The sequence below is a fragment of the Podarcis cretensis genome, assembly GCF_951804945.1.
Source record: "Podarcis cretensis genome assembly, chromosome: 3".
In the NCBI taxonomy this organism is placed as follows: Eukaryota; Metazoa; Chordata; class Lepidosauria; order Squamata; family Lacertidae; genus Podarcis; species Podarcis cretensis.
In genome coordinates, this window is record NC_137172.1 from 49,232,975 (window position 1) to 49,255,479 (window position 22,505).

Consider the following 22,505-nt stretch of genomic DNA (forward strand, 5'->3'; position numbering starts at 1 on the left):
CACTTCAGCTTCACTGATAGCTCCTAAACTAAGCGAGCACCATCTCTCTTAGTAGAACATCTGTTTTAACTATGCCTCCTTTTTGGCCCAATACCAAGCATATGACCGACACCAGACTTAGGCTAAGAAATGGGCATCCTGCCATTGATTGTTTTAGTGGATAAATGTCACTTTCCCAAATATTCACAGTATTCATGCAAATGCACTTAACTTTTTCTTTGGAAGGTCAATCATGAGGTGCTGATGAGCCATGACTTGACTTCCCATCTCTTTATTTTTTGTTTGAAAAGACTACAGCCAGAGGACCCTCCAAACTGGATCAGGATAGCAGTACAGGGGGATTTCATCCTTTCTCCTTATACTTCTCTATGTAAATTTTCTCTGTGTTGCCTCACTGGAGAAATCTTAGATACTTCTTCTTTGGCAATCAAGATTGTCTTCCATAAACACAGTTTTAACAATGAGTCTGTAAGTGACTGTGGAGGCCAATTCTGAATCCACACATCCTTCCACAGTAGGGACATTGGTTTCCGGGTGGGAGTTGATCACGGTATGGATTTGCCAAGCGTGCCTTCCTCTTAGCACATTTCTTCCTTGTATCCTGAGTTCGAGTGTCTTCAAAGCCCATGACACCTTTGGTAAAGGCTGTTCTCCAACTGGAGCGCTCACAGGCCAGTGTTTCCCTGTTGTCAGTGTTTATACTACTTTTTTTTTAGATTTGCCGTGAGACAGTACTTAAAGAGTACTGGGCCCTAAGTTGTCTCCAGTCAGTTTTAAATACAGATGCAATAGTGGTCAGCAATCCAAATAGTTATCAGATCAAACAAAACAAGTTTCTCTTTAAATGCCATCTCAAACTGAAAGCTCTTTGTGACTCTAACACTACGTTGTCACACTTCTCAGGAAAAGCAAACTGCAAATAAGATAACTCCTGTGATCTTGGAAACTTAAGCTGAAGCCATGAGTGCTCAGAATAACTCTTGAGGCTATAAACTCAAGACAGGTACCTGAAAGTGTTCTTTGTTTTATTTTTCAGCAGTAAAGTGACTGCTGCAATATGGCAAATGTCACAGCAAACCATTCCCTTGATTAAAGGCTTGATGTGAACACACAAGAGGATTAACCATATTGCCAAAGATAAAATGGATGGTAAATGGCTAACATTCTTTACCAGAAGGTTATTTTCATTAGTTTATTGTGGAAAAAATATAGAAACACCAACACTCATAACATTCAATAATGGGGGGGGGGGGAATACATTACATTTTAAACTCTTATTACGGACTGGAGAAACCTGTGATAATTAACAATGACAAATATTTCCTCTTATATTATACTTCTGAAACTATGCCATGCCAACAGACCATTTGCCATACAGAAGCAAAGGCAGGGATTTGTGTCATTAATGGACCTGGTTCTTCTACTACTTCAAAGTATTTTTTTTGTATATAAATTTTATTTCCCATCTCTTTCCCCAACACAATGGCTTGGATTCTAAGTTGCTCTTCCATTTGCACAAGGGGTGGTGATTTCTACTGGCTTTTCCTTCTGAACAGCATATCCCACACCATTTCCAAAGGTTCCACAGGAACGGATTTCGAGAGAACGTGGGGTGCTGTAGTGGGAAGTGGGGAGCAGGAAAGCCCTGTTCCATTAATGGAACTGTTCTATTCAAAGAGAGGAAGTGAGGATTCAAGCCAAAGTACATAATCAAGAAGAGAGATCAACAACATCTGAACTTGGAACCAGTGAGTTGTGGTTCTCACCTACCATTGGTGTCAAACACTTCTGATGAAGAGCACAAATGACACACAGGCCTGGGTACATGTTTTACACATAGTATATCAGAATGGGATGAGGAGTGTGTGTGTGTGTGTGTGTGTGTGTAAATTGTTGTGCATACATACACTGACAAGCTGCTGCCAACAGCCACTTCCTCACATATGAACAAGCATTACAACCTATATATGGAAATTGCTCTATTTCCTGCACAGATATGATCCTGGTAATTTGGTAATATGTGAAGCAGTAATAAGAATCATGAGCTGGTCATAAGCACCAGCGCATGTTAGATGACAAACTGTCAAGAAGCATCATTGTATCATTGTTCAGCAATACAGTTAGCAAAGATAAGTAGTAATTTGCAAAGTATTAGCCTAGTGAAAACTTCATTTTTAAAAACACGGCATTGACAACTGAACAGTAAGGTATTGGAATTGGAAGTTTACATTAACAGTGTGTATGTATTAATATTACTCAGAACTGTCAGAACTTGCTTCTGTTACAAACAAGCATGATAAATTATTACAGCTTTTCCAGGCTTGTTTTGCTTGGCATCATTTTCAGCAACAGAAAGCTAGCATTAAGGCAGGATGTTCAAAGAGGTGAGTAAGGGCCCAAAAATATTGCATAACCTTAGTTAATTAGTTTCTCCAAGGTACATTTCTCATTCAAACATTCTCTATTTCTTTTAAGTCCCTTGGAATTTGATGTGTTGATTATAATACTTTTTCCCCCTCTCAGTCGTCACTATTCAGGAAGTGAAACTCAAACAGAAATGAGAAAAAAATGTTACAACATTGAGTGTATGCACTATGACCCTTCCCCAATACCTCTCAATTACAAAGGGAGATTGAAGTGGGTCTATAACAATAAAATTTAGACTATAAACAGTGCCATTTGTGAGAATAAATAGCATTACAAAGTAGATTTCGCACTGACCAATGAGCCTAGTGGGCTTGTAAAGTCACTATCTAAGAACATTTTTATATATATACAAATTATTCTGGTTCTTCTTCTATCCCAAAACATAAGAAATTAAAAAGAAAAAGATACTTCTAATAAACAAATCAAAAGTAACGAAATACTTTCTTACAATTCTACAGTTCCCCTCTCATTTTTTTTTGCCATGAAGTTTCTAAGTAGTTTAGGAAAGCCCATCTTCTTGGTCAATTATTTCAGTTTTGCTGGAGAACACATCAGCTAACATATGTTTTGGTATCTCAGACCCCCTGACTTTTAATGTGTAGCAGGCATTTTCCACTTTGGCCAAACTCTGTTTCAAGGTATAGAGTTTTTTAGAAACTTCATATGGTCCAGTGTTACCAATATAGGAAAAGCCATCATAGATCTGGCGCAGGAACTGGCTCAGCTCAAATGGGGTATCTATGTCCCCATTGCCAACACTGTTAATGCACATCCGCATCAGCTCTCCAGTCAGATCAGCCACTCCCAGGAGGTAATCTACAGGAGTCACCTTCAGGCTTGAAGTGTTATGTTGCTTGTTGTGACAATCAGAAGACGGCTAGCAACAAAACAGAATACAATGGATAATTTAGAAACCAGTGAAATTGCAACTTATTAAAGATAATTCAGAGAAACAACTAGTTATATAAAAATAATTCTGGAAAGAACATGGTCTTTCTTTTGAATCAGTCAACACATGGATATGGTTAATGTATGTCTCCCGTTATTTATTTGCAGCTAGGCAGGTATTAATCCCTATGTTGTGCCCAATTATTAACAGCTTAACCATAATGTGGTTCTCTACTATTTTCCCCAGCAGGTGTCCTGTGTCTTCAATAATAACATGGCTTCAGCTTCAGGCCAGGAAAAGCTTCACCTACTAAATTTTTGCCTGTCATGCGGCATTTAAGTTACAGAAGTGCCCCCACTCAACAGCCGGCAACTCTACCTATTCTACATTCAGATACTTGGGTTGTTTGAGTTCTTCTTAAATGATACTACTATACTTATATCATTCACTCACATAGAGCTCTCAGTAGTTTCCCATCCAAATTAGATAATCCACTTTCTTTTATTTTTTGTTTGTGGACAACAATGTCTTCATTTGCAGTGCATGCACGTCTACTGAGTGTGCACGCAAATGTTTGCTTTAAGGTCTACAATTCCTCTAATCAACAAAAACATATTTTACAGATTCCCACTCACTACCATGGCGAAAACTGAGGCACAAATGGTCCAAGAGGATCAACTTGCTGATTAAAGAGGACGGCCAATGTTACTTAGGCAGGTGCAATGCAAATGCCTTGGGTGGTATCCAGCAAAGTTTACTCAGAGTAGACAATTAAAATTAGAAGGCTAACTTAATAGTGTTCATTAATTTCAGTGGGACTAACCTGAGTGAAACTTTGTTGAATACCACACTTCGTCAGTTTCAAGCAAAAAAACACACAAACCCATTCAAGTTCCAGGAATCCTGGCAATTCAAAGGAATGTCTGAAAAAAGATATTTAATAGAACCAACAGTCTCCAGCCTTGACACATGGGATGGAGATATGCCCCTTCTAGTCAAAAATCCCACACAGACAACTACCAAATGCAGATGGGTCTTCACAAAAAACACCGTGAACATTTAGTGTGGCATTAAACCCCAGAGGTGAAGGGGTTGGTGAAGAAGTGCAAAAAGAAAGCAAGAGAATACTTGGTTTAAGGAAAGAAATGATGGTGCAGCTTCACAGGAAACAGTGCACTGAGGGTTTCCAGTAGCAACAATTTACTGAAGCTTACTTCTGACCAAACTGCGGGAGGCAGTGGAAGACAGGAGTGCCTGACGTGCTCTGGTCCATGGGGTCACGAAGAGTCAGACACGACTAAACGACTAAACAACAACAATTTCAAGGTTCATAATTTGGGGTGAGTAACATTGTAACACCAACAGAAATGATGGAATGAGAGCCTGAGCCTGCTTTGCTGTGTGTGCTCAGCCCAGAAAATGCCAAAATTTACTTCTTGCATAAATTATGCAACTGCATACCTGCATTTATTTGTTTTGCATAATTCATTCTGTTTCTTTTTGTCATAGGGTTAAAAGGGAAAGAGGAAGGCCCTGAAACATCTAGGGAGTTTACAAGGGAAAAACAAATTTCATGAAGCTAAAGCCATGCTGTTTCAGACTTAAAAAATAGGAATTTCCTAATATGCGAGTAAGGGATTGTATCCAAGAGTTATAGCAGGCATCCCCAAACTCGGCCCTCCAGATGTTTTGGGACTACAATTCCCATCATCCCTGATCACTGGTCCTGTTAGCTAGGGATGATGGGAGTTGTAGTCCCAAAACATCTGGAGGGCCGAGTTTGGGGGTGCCTGGTTATATGTAACCCTAGAAAAGCTTTTCTAGAGGGACTGTGGGCCTCAAAAATGCTGTGATTGTGGCAACTGCTGGAAATTGGGGGAGGCAGTTTACATGAGTAGAGATCCTACTCTACAAGCTGTTTCTGCCCAATTATCTCTAATTCCTTCCTCCTGCAACCCAGGTCTTAACTGAAGGTCCACTGGCTGCCAGAAAAGGGCTTTTCAGGGGGTTGTAGTAGGCAGGATAGGGTGGGAAAGGCTCACTGCACTGTACAGTAAATTATGGATACAGCCCTATGTGTTTACTATAAATAGCCAATGCTTCATCTCCACTAATCATAATGTTCTAATTTAAACCACCATTTTGGAATATTCCCTACTATATTTTATTTGGAAGGATGGGTATAATATATGAAAATAATTGGGGTTTTCCTGCTATTTTTGTGGTCCTAAAGTAATAAATTATCAACTTTTGTACATTACTATACTGAGCTGCAAGTATCCGGAGTCTTATTTTTCAGAAGACACCTGGACCTACAAAAAGTAAAACACTTGACTTCTGCTTAATACTCTCCATGAGCCATCTGTAATAGCAAAACTGGGTATGCCACTTGTTCTTGTAGGAGTCATGTAATTTCCCATGTCAACAGCTCAAACTGTACAAACATTATGATGTATGGTTAGAGTTAAGCATAACCAAGATGTTAAAACATCAGGGTCTGAGATGACTCGGCGTGCTTATCTTTCACCTATGACTCAGTTCAAAGACAGTATACAGCTACTTGCTGCAAACAAGCAAGACATTATGCAGCTACTTGCTCAGGCTGTAAAGCTATATTTTTTAATGCAGGTCCTCATGAATCAAAATCAGTTCTAATTCATGTATCTTAAATGTAGGTATAATATATCGGAGACCTGCAAAATTCACTGGAATTTCCTTTGAAAATGTGTAACTTAAAATACTATTTCATGGCATTTCCAAAAGATGTTAATAAGTGAAAGTGCTGGAAAACATTAAGATACCTTCCCTTAAGAATAGCCTTGCTAGAGCAGACCAATGGGCCTTCTAGTTCACCATCCTGCTTCCCTGCAGCAGCCAACTGCTCTGGGGGTACCAAATTGCTATTTTTAAAGATGAAAGTTGCAATAATCTGAAGGCTTAACAGCTGCCTAGGCCAACATCCATGTTGTAGGATTGTAGGAACTGAATTGTTCATCAGTAATTTTCCAATAATTTCATTAGCGGGGGGGGGGGGAGAGGGAGAGAAAGAGAGAAAGAGAGAGAGAAGGGGGAAAACCCTCCAAGATTACATATTAAAATACACTAAATAAGATAGAAATGCCAAGCAATGGACAGTTTCTGTTAAACACAATGGGTTTTAGCTCATTAGAAAGCCAACAAGTATTTTACTACCTTTGCTTCTTCCTCTTTATCTTCTTCTGAAAATATCAGTTGCCTATTGATCTCCTCTATACTAACTAATGACCGAGTTTTGATAAAATACTGGAATGAGACAGCTTCCACATATTCCTGAAGACCTGGTTAAAGTGGGGAAAAATAAAACAAATGACATTTCACCATCATCCATAATTATTATGAAAATTATTTCAGTAATATTCTAAGGGTTCCTACAAAGAGTGTGTCAATTATGCAGCCAATAACAGAAATGTGGATGAACATTTCATAAATAAAAAAGCACAAAGGGACCCATATCTTACACTGAAATATTACTGTCCCTGTACAGCAAATGGAAGATTCATCATAGCACCATGCATGCTGCAATTCCTATCTGCAATTTACAAGTTGAAGGGGAATATTCATGTCACTTGTGCCAGGTTTAAATGGGTAGGATCAGGCCCTAAAATTACTATGATGTGGTTAACTGTGTGCTGGATTGTAGTACAGTCCTACCTTGGTTCTCGAATATAATTCGTTCTGGAAGTCCGTTCAACTTCCAAAAATGTTCGAAAACCAAGGTGCATCTTCCAATTGGCTGCAGAAGCTTCTTGCACTCAATCATAAGCCGTGTCGGACATTTGGCTTCCAAAAAATGTTCGCTAACTGGAAAACTCATTTCCGAGTTTGTGGCATTCAGGAGCCAAAACGTACAGGCACCAAGGCGTTTGAGAACCAAGGTACAACTGTATTTGTCTATAAATAATTATGCTGCTTATAACTGTGGGGATTCATGTTTTTGTTACAACTGCTTAGCACACTTTGACTATGATAAATGTATAAAATATTGTACAACACACCAGTAAGTCTGTTTCTTCCACTAGTTAATCAATTTGATTATTTCATGTTCTCAGACTGAACCCCCACCAGGCTGTTTCCTTCTGAAAGCTGCTATACACCTCTTCTACTGCAGGCTTCTTTGCCATTTTAATGACATTTTCTGTCCTTTGTAACGGTGGCATGGTTTTTCTTCAAATTCTTGAAGACTCAAAGAGAATTTGTTGCTTTCTACTCACAAGGCAAAATGTAGATCATTTTAAAACTTTATTCTCAGTTAATGACATGAATTCTGTGACTAGCCAGGTGTATACCTAGCACACAACGAAAACTCTATGCTTCATGAAAGTAGAAGAATACACATACCCTTTATATACTGGTGTGTTTGGAAAATGCATTACCACGGCATTTGTTAGTGGAGATGACTGAAAAACAGGCTGTGGTAAATCTTTTGAAATGCCTTCATCCCTTTTGGACTTAACAGACTATTTTACTTAGAACAGGGCAGAGAAGAAACAACCTCAAGTTCAGGATCTCATGAATAACTGAGGGCCATAAATATTGGGCAGCTACCAGCAGTAAACCTCATCAGTGAATTTCTCTTCAAAACAATGCCTTGGAAATAGCTACATTTTGGGGCAAGGCATCTCAAAGATGAATGATCCTGTCACTTGCAAACTCCCAGTGTCCCTATACGTCACTCAGCTGCAGATTACATCTTTCTCATTGCCCTCTCCTTCTACACTCAGCACCTCTTTACTATTACCAAAGTTGCCAGCCTCTTTTCTCACAAACTCTAGTTGACACATTAAACCCAAAAGGCAGTTTGACTGTGGGTCAGGAGCTGTATATGGCTGAGCTGAAGTACTCACTATTTTTAGTAATATCAAAACGGGTTTCGTCTTGACCATTTTTCAGTAGTGGGACCACAACATACACTCACTTTACATACATGACTGCAACCTTATGCAGCTGTGGGAAAAATAAATAAATGGAGAACCAGGGAAACCCACTGGTGGCCTCTCTCCATTTACTTATTTTCCCCCCTACCCATGCACCCAACAGCCTTTCCTTACTTCCCGGGTCCTGGGAAGGTCTTGGCAGGGGCCTGGGAAGCTCCCAGAGACCTTGTGCCTCCTTCTGGATAGGTTATAGGAGGGCTCTCTGAGTGGCCAAGGGCCCTTGTGCAACCTTCCCCAAGTCCAATAAGCAGACCCCCCACCTTTCAGAAATGTTTGCCTATTCATCTCACACTCTGAAATGAAAGGCCTTGTTTGGATATAACATTACAAGAACAAGCCCCAGTTCCTTGCTGGCATGCCTGCAAGGAGGAGGAGATCAAAAGCTTTTGCTATACAAAGGTACCTTGGTTCTCAAACGCCTTGGTTCCCAAATGCCAAAAACCCAGAAGTGTTCTGGTTTTTGGATTTTTTTCGGAAGCCGAACATCCAATGTGGCTGTCAGCTATTGTTTTCAGGGCGCCTGCACCAATCAGAAGCTGCCCCTTGGTTTTTGAACATTTCAGAAGTCAAACGGGCTTCTGGAATGGATTAAGTTTGGCGCTTTTGTTTTTTGCTATTTTGCATTTTTATTTTTGAGGCTTTTTTGGTTAATTTGTTTTTGTGACTGTGTGGAACCCATTTCAGCTACTGATTGATTGATTGATTGATTGATTGATTGTGTGACTGTGGAAATGGATAAAAGCCCCCCATCCAAACAATGGTAAGAAATGCAGGTAAGAAAAAATAATTATTTTTATTTTTATCATCTACAATACTGTCTTATTTATTTAGAATACACTGATTATTGCTTTCATTTTATGGATCAATGGCCTCATTAGAGAGTAAAATTCATGTTAAATTGCTGTTTTAGGGGTTGCTTTTAAAAGTCTGGAAAGGATTAATCTGTTTTGCATTACTTTCTATGGGAAAGTGTGCCTTGGTTTTGGAACTGACTTCCGGAACGGTTTAAGTTTGAGAACCAAGGTACCACTGTATTTTAAACTAATTGTGGATTAGCACACAGTCTGAAACAATCCAACTTCCAGTTGCCTTATGAAGCTCTGGGCAATCCCCCCACCCCCAAAAAATTGAACAACTCTGGGCCATCTCCCCCCATTTTCTTAATTTGGAGTCCCCAAAAATGGGAGTCGTCTTATACACGGGGGGGGGGGGTGTTATATATGGAAAAATACGGTATCTTCATTGAGTCCTTCAAAATAAAGTCAGGATACTAACAGCTGTTCTAGACTTACCCTAATGACTACTGAACTATGTTTTCCTCATTATAATCAAATAAACTAGACATGAAATACGTGCCTTTTAGAAGTCCTCCACAAAAAGCAGCTTGAAAATGACATTTAGAATGACCTAAGACCTTGACATAAGGTGTTTTTAATAAGCAGGTAAAAGGATGTTTAAATATATTATATTGTAACTTAATGGAAGGACATCCGCTACTTTCAGCAAATAATCCCAACGGTGAAAAAAAATCCATCCCATTTCACTATTCCATCCAACAATACCTTCCTCCTCCTGCTCTCAGTTTTGGGTCGTTTCCAAGAAAAGGATTACTTAAGGATCATGCTGCCAGTAAGAGAATAGTTTATAAGGCTGCTTTTGTGTAGTTTGTTTTCCCTGAGTGAACATTGGGAAGGCCAATTAAAAATCCATGATTGCATCTGCCAGCACTTCCTCAGATATTAAAACAGACTAAAAGAATAGTAAAGAAATGTTGACATTCCGTCTCAAAAGTGCGAACTTTCAAGATCCATCTGGTCACCGGTTCAAGTTGATGGTACTCCTATAGTCTTCTGCGCCTCTTTTCTGTTCTCTCAAATAGCTTTTTAAATTCTACTCTATATACATATTGCAAAAGTGCAGGGTTCTTAATGCTTCCAACAGCTTATCCATGATAAAGATGACAAGGAGCAACCAGCAGGGACAACAGTACAACTTTCAAGAAAAACAAGGTCTTCAGAATTTTATATTCTCCCTTTTCTTGATTAGGACAGTGTATTTTTTTCAAAGACTTCCCTCCAAAATAAATCTGCATTCAGTTTTCTCAATAATGAAATACAGCATTCACATTAGATTGAAAATAGACAAATTAAACTTGTCCATTTTGGGAAGAACACTGCAACATAGGAAGCTGCCTTATGCTAGTCAGACCATTAGTATATTTAGCTCAGTATGTTTACAATGACTTTCAGCAACCCTCCAGGGTTTTAGACAAGGCATTTTCCCCAGCCCTACCTAGGGATGCTGGGAAATGAAACTGGGACCTTCTGCATGGAAAGCAAATGATCTACTACTGAACTAACAATGAAAGAGTTACAATGAAATAGTTGGAGCAGGAAGTATAGGAAACCCAGTATATGTCACATGACTCTGCCCTAAGAGTCCTACAAACAAGTCCCAGAATAAGGATCCAATATTTAAAATCTGGCAAAGTTGTTTCCCCCCCGCATACCCTGTGCAATTTACTCCCTTGATCTCATTGCAATTACACAGCTTACCTGAACAAATGCCACGTTTCAAAGTAGATTAAAGCTAGTGCTTTAAAGATAGATATGCATATTATTAATTTTAGTTATATTAAGTGTTCCTTTAAAATAATGCTTTATGTTTCAAATATCACAGCTGCTAGAAATCCAGTGCAAAAAAACACTGGTTAGATCATGCTCCTGAGCAGCATAGGTCTCAACTAAATTGCAAAAGTATGTTTAATTTATTATAGAGATGCTTGCATGTATGTTAGTTTGCTCAATATCTCACTACTTGACCAAAGGAAAATGAAGTAGATCTGACGGCAGTCCATTAAAAGATTATTTAGTATTTTAAAAGAAATGATATCAGAATGGCCAAAACCCCAAATAATTTGAGAGAAGCAAATTGGAATCTACCAAGATAGCCCACCTGTAACATAACAAGGGAAAATGCACAACTATCCCAGAGCAATGCTAATTGATACAGGGGGAAATTACTTTTAAGTAATCTGTGTAGAAGTCCTTAATAATGATGACATTAGTTTCTTCAGTAGTCCAATGAGGAAACAGCATTTCCACATTTGGAATCTTATCTCTGTTGTCAGAAACAGCAAGGAGAAGAGCTTATTTAAATTTTTCGCTACATCCTGTTTCTTTGTTATTCAGTGGTCTTAATTTTACACAGCAATCCAATGGACCTTTTCAAGGAATTCTCCCTCTTCATGAATTTAAGGTATTTTATTCCCCAGTGAGCCTGGGAAATAATTTGTAATTTACATTGTATCATTTATTACATTACTGGTTATTTCTGGGTTACTGCTGCACTGTATGCATACTGCTATGAAAACCTGCATACAATATACTGTACAGTCTTGTTTTTGTTCTAGTTACTTTACAGCAGGGGCGATAATTTTTTTCTGTTGAGGGCCACATTCCCTCAGGAATCTGTCAGGGTGGGTGGGGTCATCAATTTCTTTCTCTCTCTATCACTCGCCCCTCTCTTTCTCACATTTCCTCCCCAACCAAAAAAGGAGGCTGCTAGGAGATAGGTAGAGATCTAAGCTGATTACTTGCAGAGGGCTTTTGAAAACAGGCTGCAGGTCACACATGGTCCTAGGACTGCAGGTTGCCCATTCCATGCTATAGTTCCTAGAAATCAGTATAAATTTGAAGTCTAGGAAACAAATACGGTAAATATTTGCCTTATTATTTCAAACATATGTGAAGCTTCAGTCTACCTCATTTCTGCAGCTCTCATATATTCTCTCTCCTAGTTTTCTCTTCTCTTACTCATACCTGATGGCATCTCCTCTTCCCCATGTTCTTTTAGAACAAGGGTGGCAAATTCAAGAGTTTGTTTCAAGTGGCCTGGCAACTCTCCAAAAGTCCTCTTGCCCTAAACTTACTTTGCAAAGCTCTCTTCTCCTATAGCACTCAGGAAACAGGAAGGAGTGCCCCTTCCTTCTAGCAGGGAGGTTCTTGTCCTCCTAGCTCAGTGCGAGGATGTGGAAGAAAACCACTCTTTCTGCTCTTCCAATAAATCAGAAACCCCTCTGCTCCCATTCCTCAGCTGATCATCAGAAGAGCAAGAGGATTGTCTGAGTGTGTGTTTATGTGTGTATTCAAGTGTGTATTGGCAAGTTTAGCCATACCCTTCACTGGCATGCAAGCCTTGGAGGGCTGGGCCAACCCTCAATGCAGCCCTCAAGCCAAAAAAAGTTTGCAATCTCTGTTCTAGAGCATTTCCACTTTCAGACTCATTACTCTTATGCTAGATTTTTTTGCCTACTTTGTCTTAATAATTGTTTAGCTCAATCACTGCAGCCCTGCTGACTGCTTAGCATCTTAGTGAAAGACAGGCAGTTTAACCAGTTAACTGGCAAGGCCTTCATCACTTTCTGAACTACGTTATAAACAGGTACCATTCTCATTGACAGAGTGGGCCAAGGGGAGGAGGGATGAGTAATGGAAGTAAACATACCTACAATGGATGAGTCTCTTCTTCGCTCACCAACAATTTCTCAGTTATTAACATAGCCCTAGTCATAGCCATGAGTCTTTTTCATGCATTATCTATTCCACTGTGCAGCTTGTCATACATTAAGAAAATTTTGGTTACAACAGATCTAGTTTGAATGCAGGACATTGAATTTAATGTCTTTCTTTATTTTTATTTGCATGCCATCCCGAACAAAGCTATCTGTGTGTCTTACAATAAATAAGTAAAAGCTATAGAAATGAATAAAAATGTAAAATCATTAACATAAACACAAAATTCACTACACCCCAAAATTAAAAACATATTTTTAAAAAAGAGGCCCAGAAGTCACAGTACAATTGGAACAAGGAAGGCATTTATTGCTATTTTACACCTGGAAGCCAGCATCAATTTTCTGCTTTCCTAACACTTCTTCAATACATATTATTCATACTGTCAAAAAAGGATTTTTCGAATATGCTATAAACTAGGAGACAGGGATTCTATAGTACAAGTGCTTTGACTTCAAAAGTTATCACAAAAGAACACCATTCCTAACCATATGCATGAGTAGCTCTCTATTGTTGTTGTTTTAAACTAGTTATTTCAGTATCTCTCTGTTTGCTTGTATAGTCATCCCTTGGGACAATCTGTACTGTTAAGAAACGTGTAGAAAACAGGCATCCTTTTTGTTATTGTTCAATTATTAGTACTACACTCAGCGTTTGAGCTCATACAAGTATCCTTTGGGGAAATGCTCTGCGTGCCATTAGCACTATTCTTAATGAGGGAAAGCAGAAAACTTCTTTTAGTGCTCTGCCAGAATTGTTTTATCTTTAAGTCAAAAGAACAACGGCTTGGAGTAACCCCAAAAAAAGCATTTCATAACTACAAATGGCAAACAATACTCCCAAGGATCATATGTCTATTTATAGATTTACAATTATTACACCAAATACATGCACATCCCCCAGCAGGTTTGTTTGTTTAAATGGGGCCGCTACTGTAACTCAATAAAATAAAAATTAATTTAAACATTTTCCACAGGAAGGCTGATTGGGCCCCCTGGAACTATTTTAAAGAGATGTATAAGGGAAGAAAAAGAATAGGATATTTCATGTCTGGTTTTAGGCCGATGGACAACATTTGTAGGAAGTCAAATGTTAATTGTACAGACTGGGTTTTTTAGATATAAATATTGGGTTTCTTTTTTACTTAGTAGAACACTAATGCCATGCTTGACAATATATTCAAATTTATGTTTTTGCATACGGATTTTTGAACTGAGTAAGGCATGCATAGGCAAACTCAGCCCTCCAGATGTTTTGGGACTACAATTCCCATCATCCATGATAACTGGTCGTGTTAGCTAGGGATGATGAGAGCTGTAGTCCCAAAGCATCTGGAGGGCCGAGTTTGCCTATGCTTGGAGTAAGGAATAGAACGCAGTACTAAAATGATGAAGAGAAAACATTTTGCTATCATGAAAAGTGAATGTTTACATTCTGATACTGTAATTGTCTTATTGTATTTATATCTTACATAACAATAATGACAGAACTCTGCCACTGATTTTATCTCCAAAGCATATATAAATCCTTAGGATATCATTAATTTCTCAGAAGGAGAACCTGGGATGAGATTGGCATTATTTATCTATAGCTTCTTAATGTTCTCTGGCAGATCCTTCCTTGATTTAGTTCCAAGTCTTTGAATGAGAAGGGGAAACAGCTGTTGAATACAGAAAGCAAATGCAGCCTATTTGGTAATTATACTTTGGCAAGAGTAGCAGCAAAATATTTCTCCTCAGCTAGGCATCCAGGCGATAAGCATAAATTTCTACCATTCACTTCTTCATGATCAAATGTCTTCACAAACTTAGTCCTTGCTACTGCTTCATCCTCTTTCTTTTTGCTCTTAACTTACTAGTACAGTGGTACCTCAGGTTAAGAACTTAATTCGTTCTGGAGGTCCGTTCTTAACCTGAAACTGTTCTTAACCTGAGACACCACTTTAGCTAATGGGGCCTCCCGCTGCCACAGCAGCACAATTTCTGTTCTCATCCTGCAACAAAGTTCTTAACCCGAAGTACTATTTCTGGGTTAGCGGAGTCTGTAACCTGAAGCGTCTGTAACCCGAGGTACCACTGTATTATGTTAAGGCTAAGCCACATTTTCAGGTGCTACTCCTCAGCTTCTTTCATTTTACCTTGCTGCTTCATATGCTTGGGCCAATCTTTCACTATTGATCCAACTGGTTTCTTTTAATATTTAAGAAGATACTGAAAACCCATCTATTTATTCATGCTTCTCATTCATGGTCCCTTCTTATACCTACTGACAATTGGCACAGTAACTCTCTTTCATCTGAATTCACTTTCTCTCATATCTTAATTTATTAGACTGTAAGTCTTCAGGTGCAGTCATATCTCTTAATTTTTGAATGGTGCTGTTGTATGCTGGTAAGTAAAATTATGACGACACAATAATTCACCTGCAGTTGGTCTGAGTGTGTTGAATGGATTGCTCTGTCCCCAGTTTTTCTATTTTGAGATTTACCCATTACCCACCTGGACCAAGTTGTGATAAAACTTTACAGCTATATTACATTCAAACTGACTTGAAAGCCAGAGTCCAAGATGGAGGTCTTGTCGCATTTGCTTGGATAACCTTCTCAGTTTCTTAGATGTGACATGTTGTTTTAAAATATGTGTATAATCATATGATTTATTAATTCTTGCATATCCTGGCTGATAAGAAGAAAGAGAAATTGATGGGTATTACAGAAGCTTCCCAAGGGAACAGAAAAATGCCAATGCTTAAGGAGGGACCATGAATGAGAAGCATGAATAAATAGATGGGTTTTCAGTATCTTCTTAAATATTAAAATTAACCAGTTTGATCAATAGTGAAAGATTGCCCTAAGCATATGAAGCAGCTAGGTAAAACTAATGCTCAGCATTAGTGTTTTTGAGAACTAACACTTTCTTGTCCCCTAACATCTATTTCTTGAGGAAGGCAATTAAACATGTTATTGCTCTGCTACTCTAGGACTCTATGTACAATGCAAACTTCCATATGTTCCTGGGGTGGATGATCTTCATCTGGAGCTTGACAAGGAAGTGTTTTCTATTTGACCTCTCAGTAAGTTCCAATATAGAAAAATAACCAACTTCTATAGGATCACTTAAATATCCTTGTGAAGATTCCAGGTATTGTATTACAATGGTTATACTCTTCTTTATCTGAACATTCACAGAGAGTAATAGTGGGAAATGACTCTTCTCCTTCTGAAGATGATCCTGAGGGATGCCTTAGATTTCCATTGCAGTGGTCCCTTGAGTTAAATACTTAATTTGTTCTGGAGGTCCGTTCTTAACCTGAAACTGTTCTTAATCTGAAGCACCACTTTAGCTAATGGGGCCTCCCACTGCCACCGCGCTGCCAGAGCATGATTTCTGCTCTCATCCTGAAGGTACTATTTCTGGGTTAGCGGAGTCTGTAATCTGAAGCATCTGTAACCTGAAGCGTATGTAACCCGAGGTACCACTGTATTTATATTTAGTATTTAACATCTTCCTAAAGCCAGTGGAAGAAACTGTGTGAAGGTTTACAGTTAAGTGTCATCAATATACACATGGCAACCAACTACACCTTTATTCACCAACCAAGCAACAAGAATATTGGTACTTTACTGATGCTTGGGTGACCAACTGGGTTAGTATTGGTTGAACACCTATAAATCAAGAGTCTACAAAACTAATCTTGAATACACAAGATGTGCGTGTTCAGGGTTCTTTTTTATTCATTTGCACTTCAGGCATCCCTCCCACTAGAACCCCCAAGCACGGTCACATAAAACTCTTATACACATGCAAGTTCCTCTTCTGAATCAGCCAATGTTGGCAACCACCCACAAAAAGAAAGCATTATTGATCCAACTGAACTTGTTACAAATTACATAGAAAAAGTTCCACTTGAATTCTGTGTATCTTTTCTTTGTCTTGCAATGAACTTATAAATCCAAATATTCCAATACAGGGGTGGGGTGTGTGCCCCTGTGGAAAACCTTCTAGGAGCCACATGCCAGACATGGGCGTGGCCTGAGATAAAAGTGGCCAGAGTAACAAATGTGAATCTTAGCTTTGTACAGTAGACTACATTCCAGCCATGCAAAGGTCAAGGTTTCCATGCACACACGCCCTCCATGCAGGCAAGCAAGAGACATCATCATAGTTTAAGATCACATTCCAGTCAAGCAAAAGTACTAGAGGCAGGCACAAAGCAGGGCCAGTGAGAGGGGCAGAGAGACTTCCGAAGGCCAGTTATAGAGGCCTGAAGTTCCACATCTGATCCTTGGGCTTGAGGTCTCCCACTCCTCTTCTAACATAAGCCATTCCCGACAAAATCAGACCAATGTTCACATGTCAGGTGATGAAATAAAAACAGACCCAACTAAATCAGTGCCTTATTTCTTATATTTACCTGGAGAGATGGCTCTGTGAAACTGATACATATCTTCTCCCATCAATTCTTGCGCTACTTGTTTTATCTTCTGTCTCACGAGATCTAATTTGGTCTCAGATTCCATTAATATTTCCTCCCCATTAGGAGCACTGTCAACACAAAATGAATTATTACGTGGTAATACTGTATCTGCAGCAAAGAGGCAAAGGGCATAATGTGCTCAATTAAGCTTAATCCTCTGCCATCAGAAAAAAACTGAATGAATCCATCCAGTATCAGAAATACAATAACAAGAGATGTCACAAAATTCCTATTCCTGAAGTTCAGCAGCAGATGACATCCCTTATGAAGCAGAAACAGCAATATCCATACACAAGAGGAAAGGAACCTCAGGGTACCCCAAGGTTTGCTGAAGTACAAAAGAAAGGGAAAAAAGAAAAAACCGTAAAGGGGAGGGAATAAGCCAATGCAGACTATTCATGCCCAGTGGCCACAAAGACTGACTAAGTGGCACAAAACACAGGGTGGGGAGGCTACTGGGGAGGACAGCATGGCTGGCCGACTGCAGCAGTAAACAGAAGTACATTTTTCCTAGCTCTCAATTGTAACATAAATAATTGTAACAAATTACAAACATAAATTCTTTGTATATTGCAGCATAATTTTTGTGGACTGGAACCAGCTGACATTTCAGCAAACTCAGCTGACGGATGTGGAGTTTTGTTTTTTTTAAGGAATAGAAGATCTCAATGAGAAACATCAACCAATATGGTGAAGTATCAGATATTCACACAAGCTCTTATTCATCTACACTTCTCAACACTATCATCCATGCCGCTGCATCAGCTGTGATGACTAGTACAGCAATGTGGCCAAATAACTGATGCTCACTTCCACTATAATCAACTCATTGTCTAACAACGCTAAGCTAGTCCAGACAGTGCTGTTAAAGCTGTCAACAACTACTGTTATTCATAGAAGCACTGCCACAAGATAAACTAGGATAGAAAAATAAAAAGTTTTATCAAGGCCAGATGCGGAGAACCTGAGGCCCTCCAGATGTTGCTGGACTACAACTTCCACCATTCCTGGTCACTTGCTACCCTTGCTGGGACTGTTCAGAACTGAAACATGGAGGCTACTCACTCCTGATCTAAGCAAAGCCTGCTGTAACATGTAATCAGATAACCCCTTTATGTAACAGATTCTCATAAACCATTTTCTACCATGTACACTTTGATATGTTTACTTGAAGGATCACAAATGGCCCTAAGGAGGCACAGCAGAGAAGAAAAATATTTTGCAATCCACTGAATGTCCTCAGGGATGGGACCAGTCTAATCCCCTTAGGGAGAGAATTCTGTAATTGGGGCACTGCCACAGAAAAGGCCCTACTCCAGGCTCCCAACAGCCAAACCTCTTTTGGTGGTGGGACCTTAAAAGGATTACCAAACAGTGTTGCACAAATGCAGCTAGATAAAACATATGCATCTGCAGGACTGACAGTCAGCACAATGGGAATCTGCCTTTAGGTTTTCTTTAAAGATATACCGGGATAATGCAGGCCCTAGGCTCTCTCTTTTTCATTTGATTTGATTGTCTCCGGACTTGCAGTACAAATTAGTTTCCCACTTGGTTTTGTTACAATGAGCTAGCAAAATAAAGCAAGTTTATGGAAAGTTACAGTGCATGTTTAAACAGAGCAATGATATTAGATGTTCAACACTGCAAGACAGTAGGCACTAGAAAATAGACTCCTGAATTTTTAACAGTGGCATATTTAATGGGTCCCACTTTCCACACTCCTGGACAAAAAGGCACACATGTCCCAACTCCAACTTTTACACAGCAACCCTTTCCTCATTTGTATCTAGTTATCCTACAGAGCAAGCATCAAGAACATTAAAAAGCTACATTAATTACTCACCTGGTAATCCTATGCAGTAAGAATATGACTCTTTTACTTTCAATAGTTATATCACGACTAAGTTTCACAAGCCTCTCATATTTATCATGTTTTGTATCAAGTTCCACCTGGAACGCTAAAGAGAACAAAATGCAGAGAAGCACGTCAGTCACAAAGGAGCATCCACCAGCAAGCCAGAAAAAGTAGCAACATTTCTAATAGGTAAATATTTAGATGTGAGCTAGTTACACAGATTATTATTCATGTTAGTATTCAAACTAAGCTTGGAAACCTTCTGTGGAACCAATAATAACTAAGAGCTTAACTCTTGTCTTTGACAGAGCAAACTATTTTAGCAATATTGATTTCACTGGACTCGTATCAATTCTGACACACATTTTTTTTTAAAAAAATCATGGATGCAAATCAGCTGCTTCTTTTCTCAGTGCAGTTTCTCAAGTGTGTGGAAGTGAGTGTTCAGCATGAATCAGACAATACACAGGAAGAGTTTGAAGCCATATCTACAATCACAATAGCAATTTTTACAGCTACCAACTGAAAAAATACATTCAGACTGTTTCCACTAGAGCCCTTAAGAGCTCAATACTGTACATAGAAGAAATGCAATAAGGCAGCCAGTTTGCATGTGCACACCAGTCCACAGGCCTTTAAGCAATGGCTTACCTTTGAAGGACATAGTAATAGCTGAAGGAGGATTAATGCTGTCTTTTTCTTCTCTCCAATGACCATGAGGGAAATTGTCGTGCTTTCTTTTTCGGAACTCACCTGTTCCTAGGAATATGAAAGAAAAGGAATGAGAGATAAACATCATCAAATTGTAATATCAAGAAACAAAGGTTCACAAATTTTGGCTTGTCAAAAGTTATGCTCGCCATCAACCTTGCCCTGAAGTGTTGATCACAAGGGCTAGCTTCTGGGGCAAAGTAATGTCAAAGCCTAATAGAACTCTAGATGCAACCTTCTTCCCAGCTCTAGGTAGACAGTTTGAGAGCTCATTCTTGTACTTAAAAAAAAAACAACTGTTATGTGTACTGCCAACACTAAACTTTGCACTTCAGTTCATTAGTTTGCATACAATGTTAAATTCAGGCTACTGATCTGAAAAAGATGGGTCTCATGGTATTTTTTTAGATATGATCAAGAATTACTGAGTGCCTCAAACAAGCCAATGGTTCTTAACAATACAAGGTTTTGTTTTGATTATCAATATAGCAGCAAATAGGTGCCTAGTACTTTTTACTGAAATATTGATTTTCTGATCTCTTACTTCAATAATATACCCTAAACATATCTCTCAGCGATTAAATCTCACTAAACTCAATGGGATTTATTTCCCAATATCGGGCCTAGGACTGAACTGCAGCCAGTAGTTTTCAAAACCACACCAGTGCAAGTAGATAAATAGGTGGGAAGGTAAACTGTGGTGGGAAGGTAAACTGTTTCTGTGTGTTCTGGCTTCCGTCAGTGTTCTCTTGTGCCAGAAGTGGTTCAGTCATGCTGGCCACACGACCCAGAAAGCTGTCTGTGGACAAACGCCAGCTTCCTCGGCCTGAAGCGAGATGAGCGCCGCAACCCCATAGTCACCTTTGACTGGACTTAACCATCCAGGGGTCGTTTACCTTTACCATACCTCCTTAAGTCCCTGGCCAGTGCCTGTAGCACAATTTCCTTTCCTTTTCCTACAGAAAAACAGAGCTGGACCCTGGCTTTGCCAACAGCTGCACTGCTGTTATCATTTTCAACACACCACCAGTTTGACATGTAGTCTACCACTAGCTTAGCAAAATATAATGAATGAGCAACTAGCAAGTCTGCACTTTTTAGAAGTGCAATATATATATATATATATATATATATAGGCATTCCTATATATATTCCTAAAGTAGTAAACACTCCAAAGGTAATGGGTGATGCTCATCCAACTAGCATATGATAGGATAACGTAGGCATAACCTCAAGTAACCTGGAGGGTTGCACAGGGTCACAAAAGAACATTCAAGTGTGAACTTGTACTGTCACAAAACAGCACGGGCAACTATGCTGCTTGACGCAGTGAAGCGGCCACCTTTTCTTGCAGGATTCTTAGACCATACTTGTAACAGCTACTCGTTACTTGGTTTTTTGCTTCTCCCTCACCACCTTTTCTGCGCTAGGTCTTGCATTTCTGCCTCTCAACCAGCTGTCACAGGTGCAAGCGCTTTTCCAAAAGGGGCGAGGCTGGAAGACGGGGGGGGGGGAGGAAGAGAGAGGGAGACTGACTATCCGAACACCACAAGGTCCTGCCTCCACAAGCGGTTAAGAGCGTCGGCCTGTTACTTGGGGCCGCGGGCGCTCCAAGCCCCCACTCGGCCATAAAGCTCAACGGGCGCCGGGCGACCACCGCCCCGCAGCCAAGCTCCTCGGGGGGAAAGGCGGGATAGGAATGGAATAATACATTGGCCCTTGGGGGCTAAATGGGCGAAGGGAAGAGGAATAAGGAAAACGGGAGCGAAAGGTCAAAATAAGCTGACTGGGGTGCGGGGCAGGCGCGGGTCGAGAGCCGCCTGAGCCTCGCCGCCTCTCTCGACGAGAGAGGCCCGTCCCTATGTCCCCCTCAGCCCGCCGCTGCCGGCACCTTCTCTGCCGCTCATGTTGCCCGCGCTCGCGCCCCGAGAGGCCTCCGCTCCGCCCCTTTCGAATTCTGAGGGCGCCACGCGCAGCAACCGCAACGGACGCCGCAGCTCCCACTTGAGGGCGGGTCGCTCGGCCGCCGCTCCGTTTCCTCAGTTTGCTAAGACCTTCCCGCTCTCTCCTCACCGCCTCCTCTTCCTCCTCCCCCCCCCCACCGCCGCCTTCTTTCGGCGTCCTTCTCGAATTCCTGACAGCAGAGTTTAATTTCATGGAGCGCCGAGCCCGCCACGTCTTCGGCATCGTCTCCCACCGCCTCAGAGCAGAGGGTGGGAGCCGGCCTAGACGCCGCCACATCTTTAATTATTTTTCCGGGTAAGGGAAAAGACTTTCCGAAGCAGGCATTCGATATGGAGCCACATCCCGCGCGCTCTGCAGCCGCTTCAAGCCCTCTGGCCGAGCAAGGCATTGTGGGGAATGTAGTTTTCGTGATAAACGTGGTGAAGGGGCCCCTCTGAGCCATAGAGGTAAGAAACGCGAGTTCCTCCTAGCCTCTCTTCGTAAAAACTACAGAGGCTTGTGGCAACCTTGAAGACCAACAAATCTGTTGATTTCATGATTACGACATCAGATGTACGGAGCCAATCCCGCTTTATATAGCTCCGCCAAACGAGGCCAGGCATTTCCCCATGAAAACATCATTTGCATCTTAG

General features: G+C 40.2%; 1 protein-coding gene across 4 annotated transcripts; it reads right to left on the minus strand.

Moving 5' to 3' along the window:
- Positions 1-1,178: 1,178 nt before the first annotated feature.
- Positions 1,179-22,293, minus strand: TSNAX (translin associated factor X). 4 transcript variants are annotated; one of them, XM_079971835.1, is made up of 6 exons: positions 21,800-22,293; positions 19,849-19,956; positions 19,186-19,300; positions 17,277-17,407; positions 6,509-6,633; positions 1,179-3,304 (listed from the first exon to the last, which is right to left on the minus strand). In XM_079971835.1, exons 1-6 carry the CDS (start codon positions 21,813-21,815, stop codon positions 2,927-2,929), a joined length of 873 nt encoding a protein of 290 aa, XP_079827961.1. In that variant the 5' UTR covers positions 21,816-22,293; the 3' UTR covers positions 1,179-2,926. The 4 variants fall into 4 exon arrangements, with proteins under 4 accessions (XP_079827961.1, XP_079827964.1, XP_079827963.1 ...); XM_079971838.1 differs by lacking the exon at positions 21,800-22,293 and adding an exon at positions 21,325-21,789; XM_079971837.1 differs by lacking the exon at positions 21,800-22,293 and adding an exon at positions 21,322-21,789.
- Positions 22,294-22,505: the final 212 nt, after the last annotated feature.

Bases quoted from the DNA above. Each gene is read 5' to 3' on its own strand.
- TSNAX (XM_079971835.1), bottom strand. The intron at 6,634-17,276 runs GTAAATATAAGA...CACTTTAACCAG, and splicing joins TCACAGAGCCATCTCTCCAG to GTCTTCAGGAATATGTGGAA. The intron at 3,305-6,508 runs GTAGTAAAATAC...TTTTGTTGCTAG, and splicing joins ATAAAGAGGAAGAAGCAAAG to CCGTCTTCTGATTGTCACAA.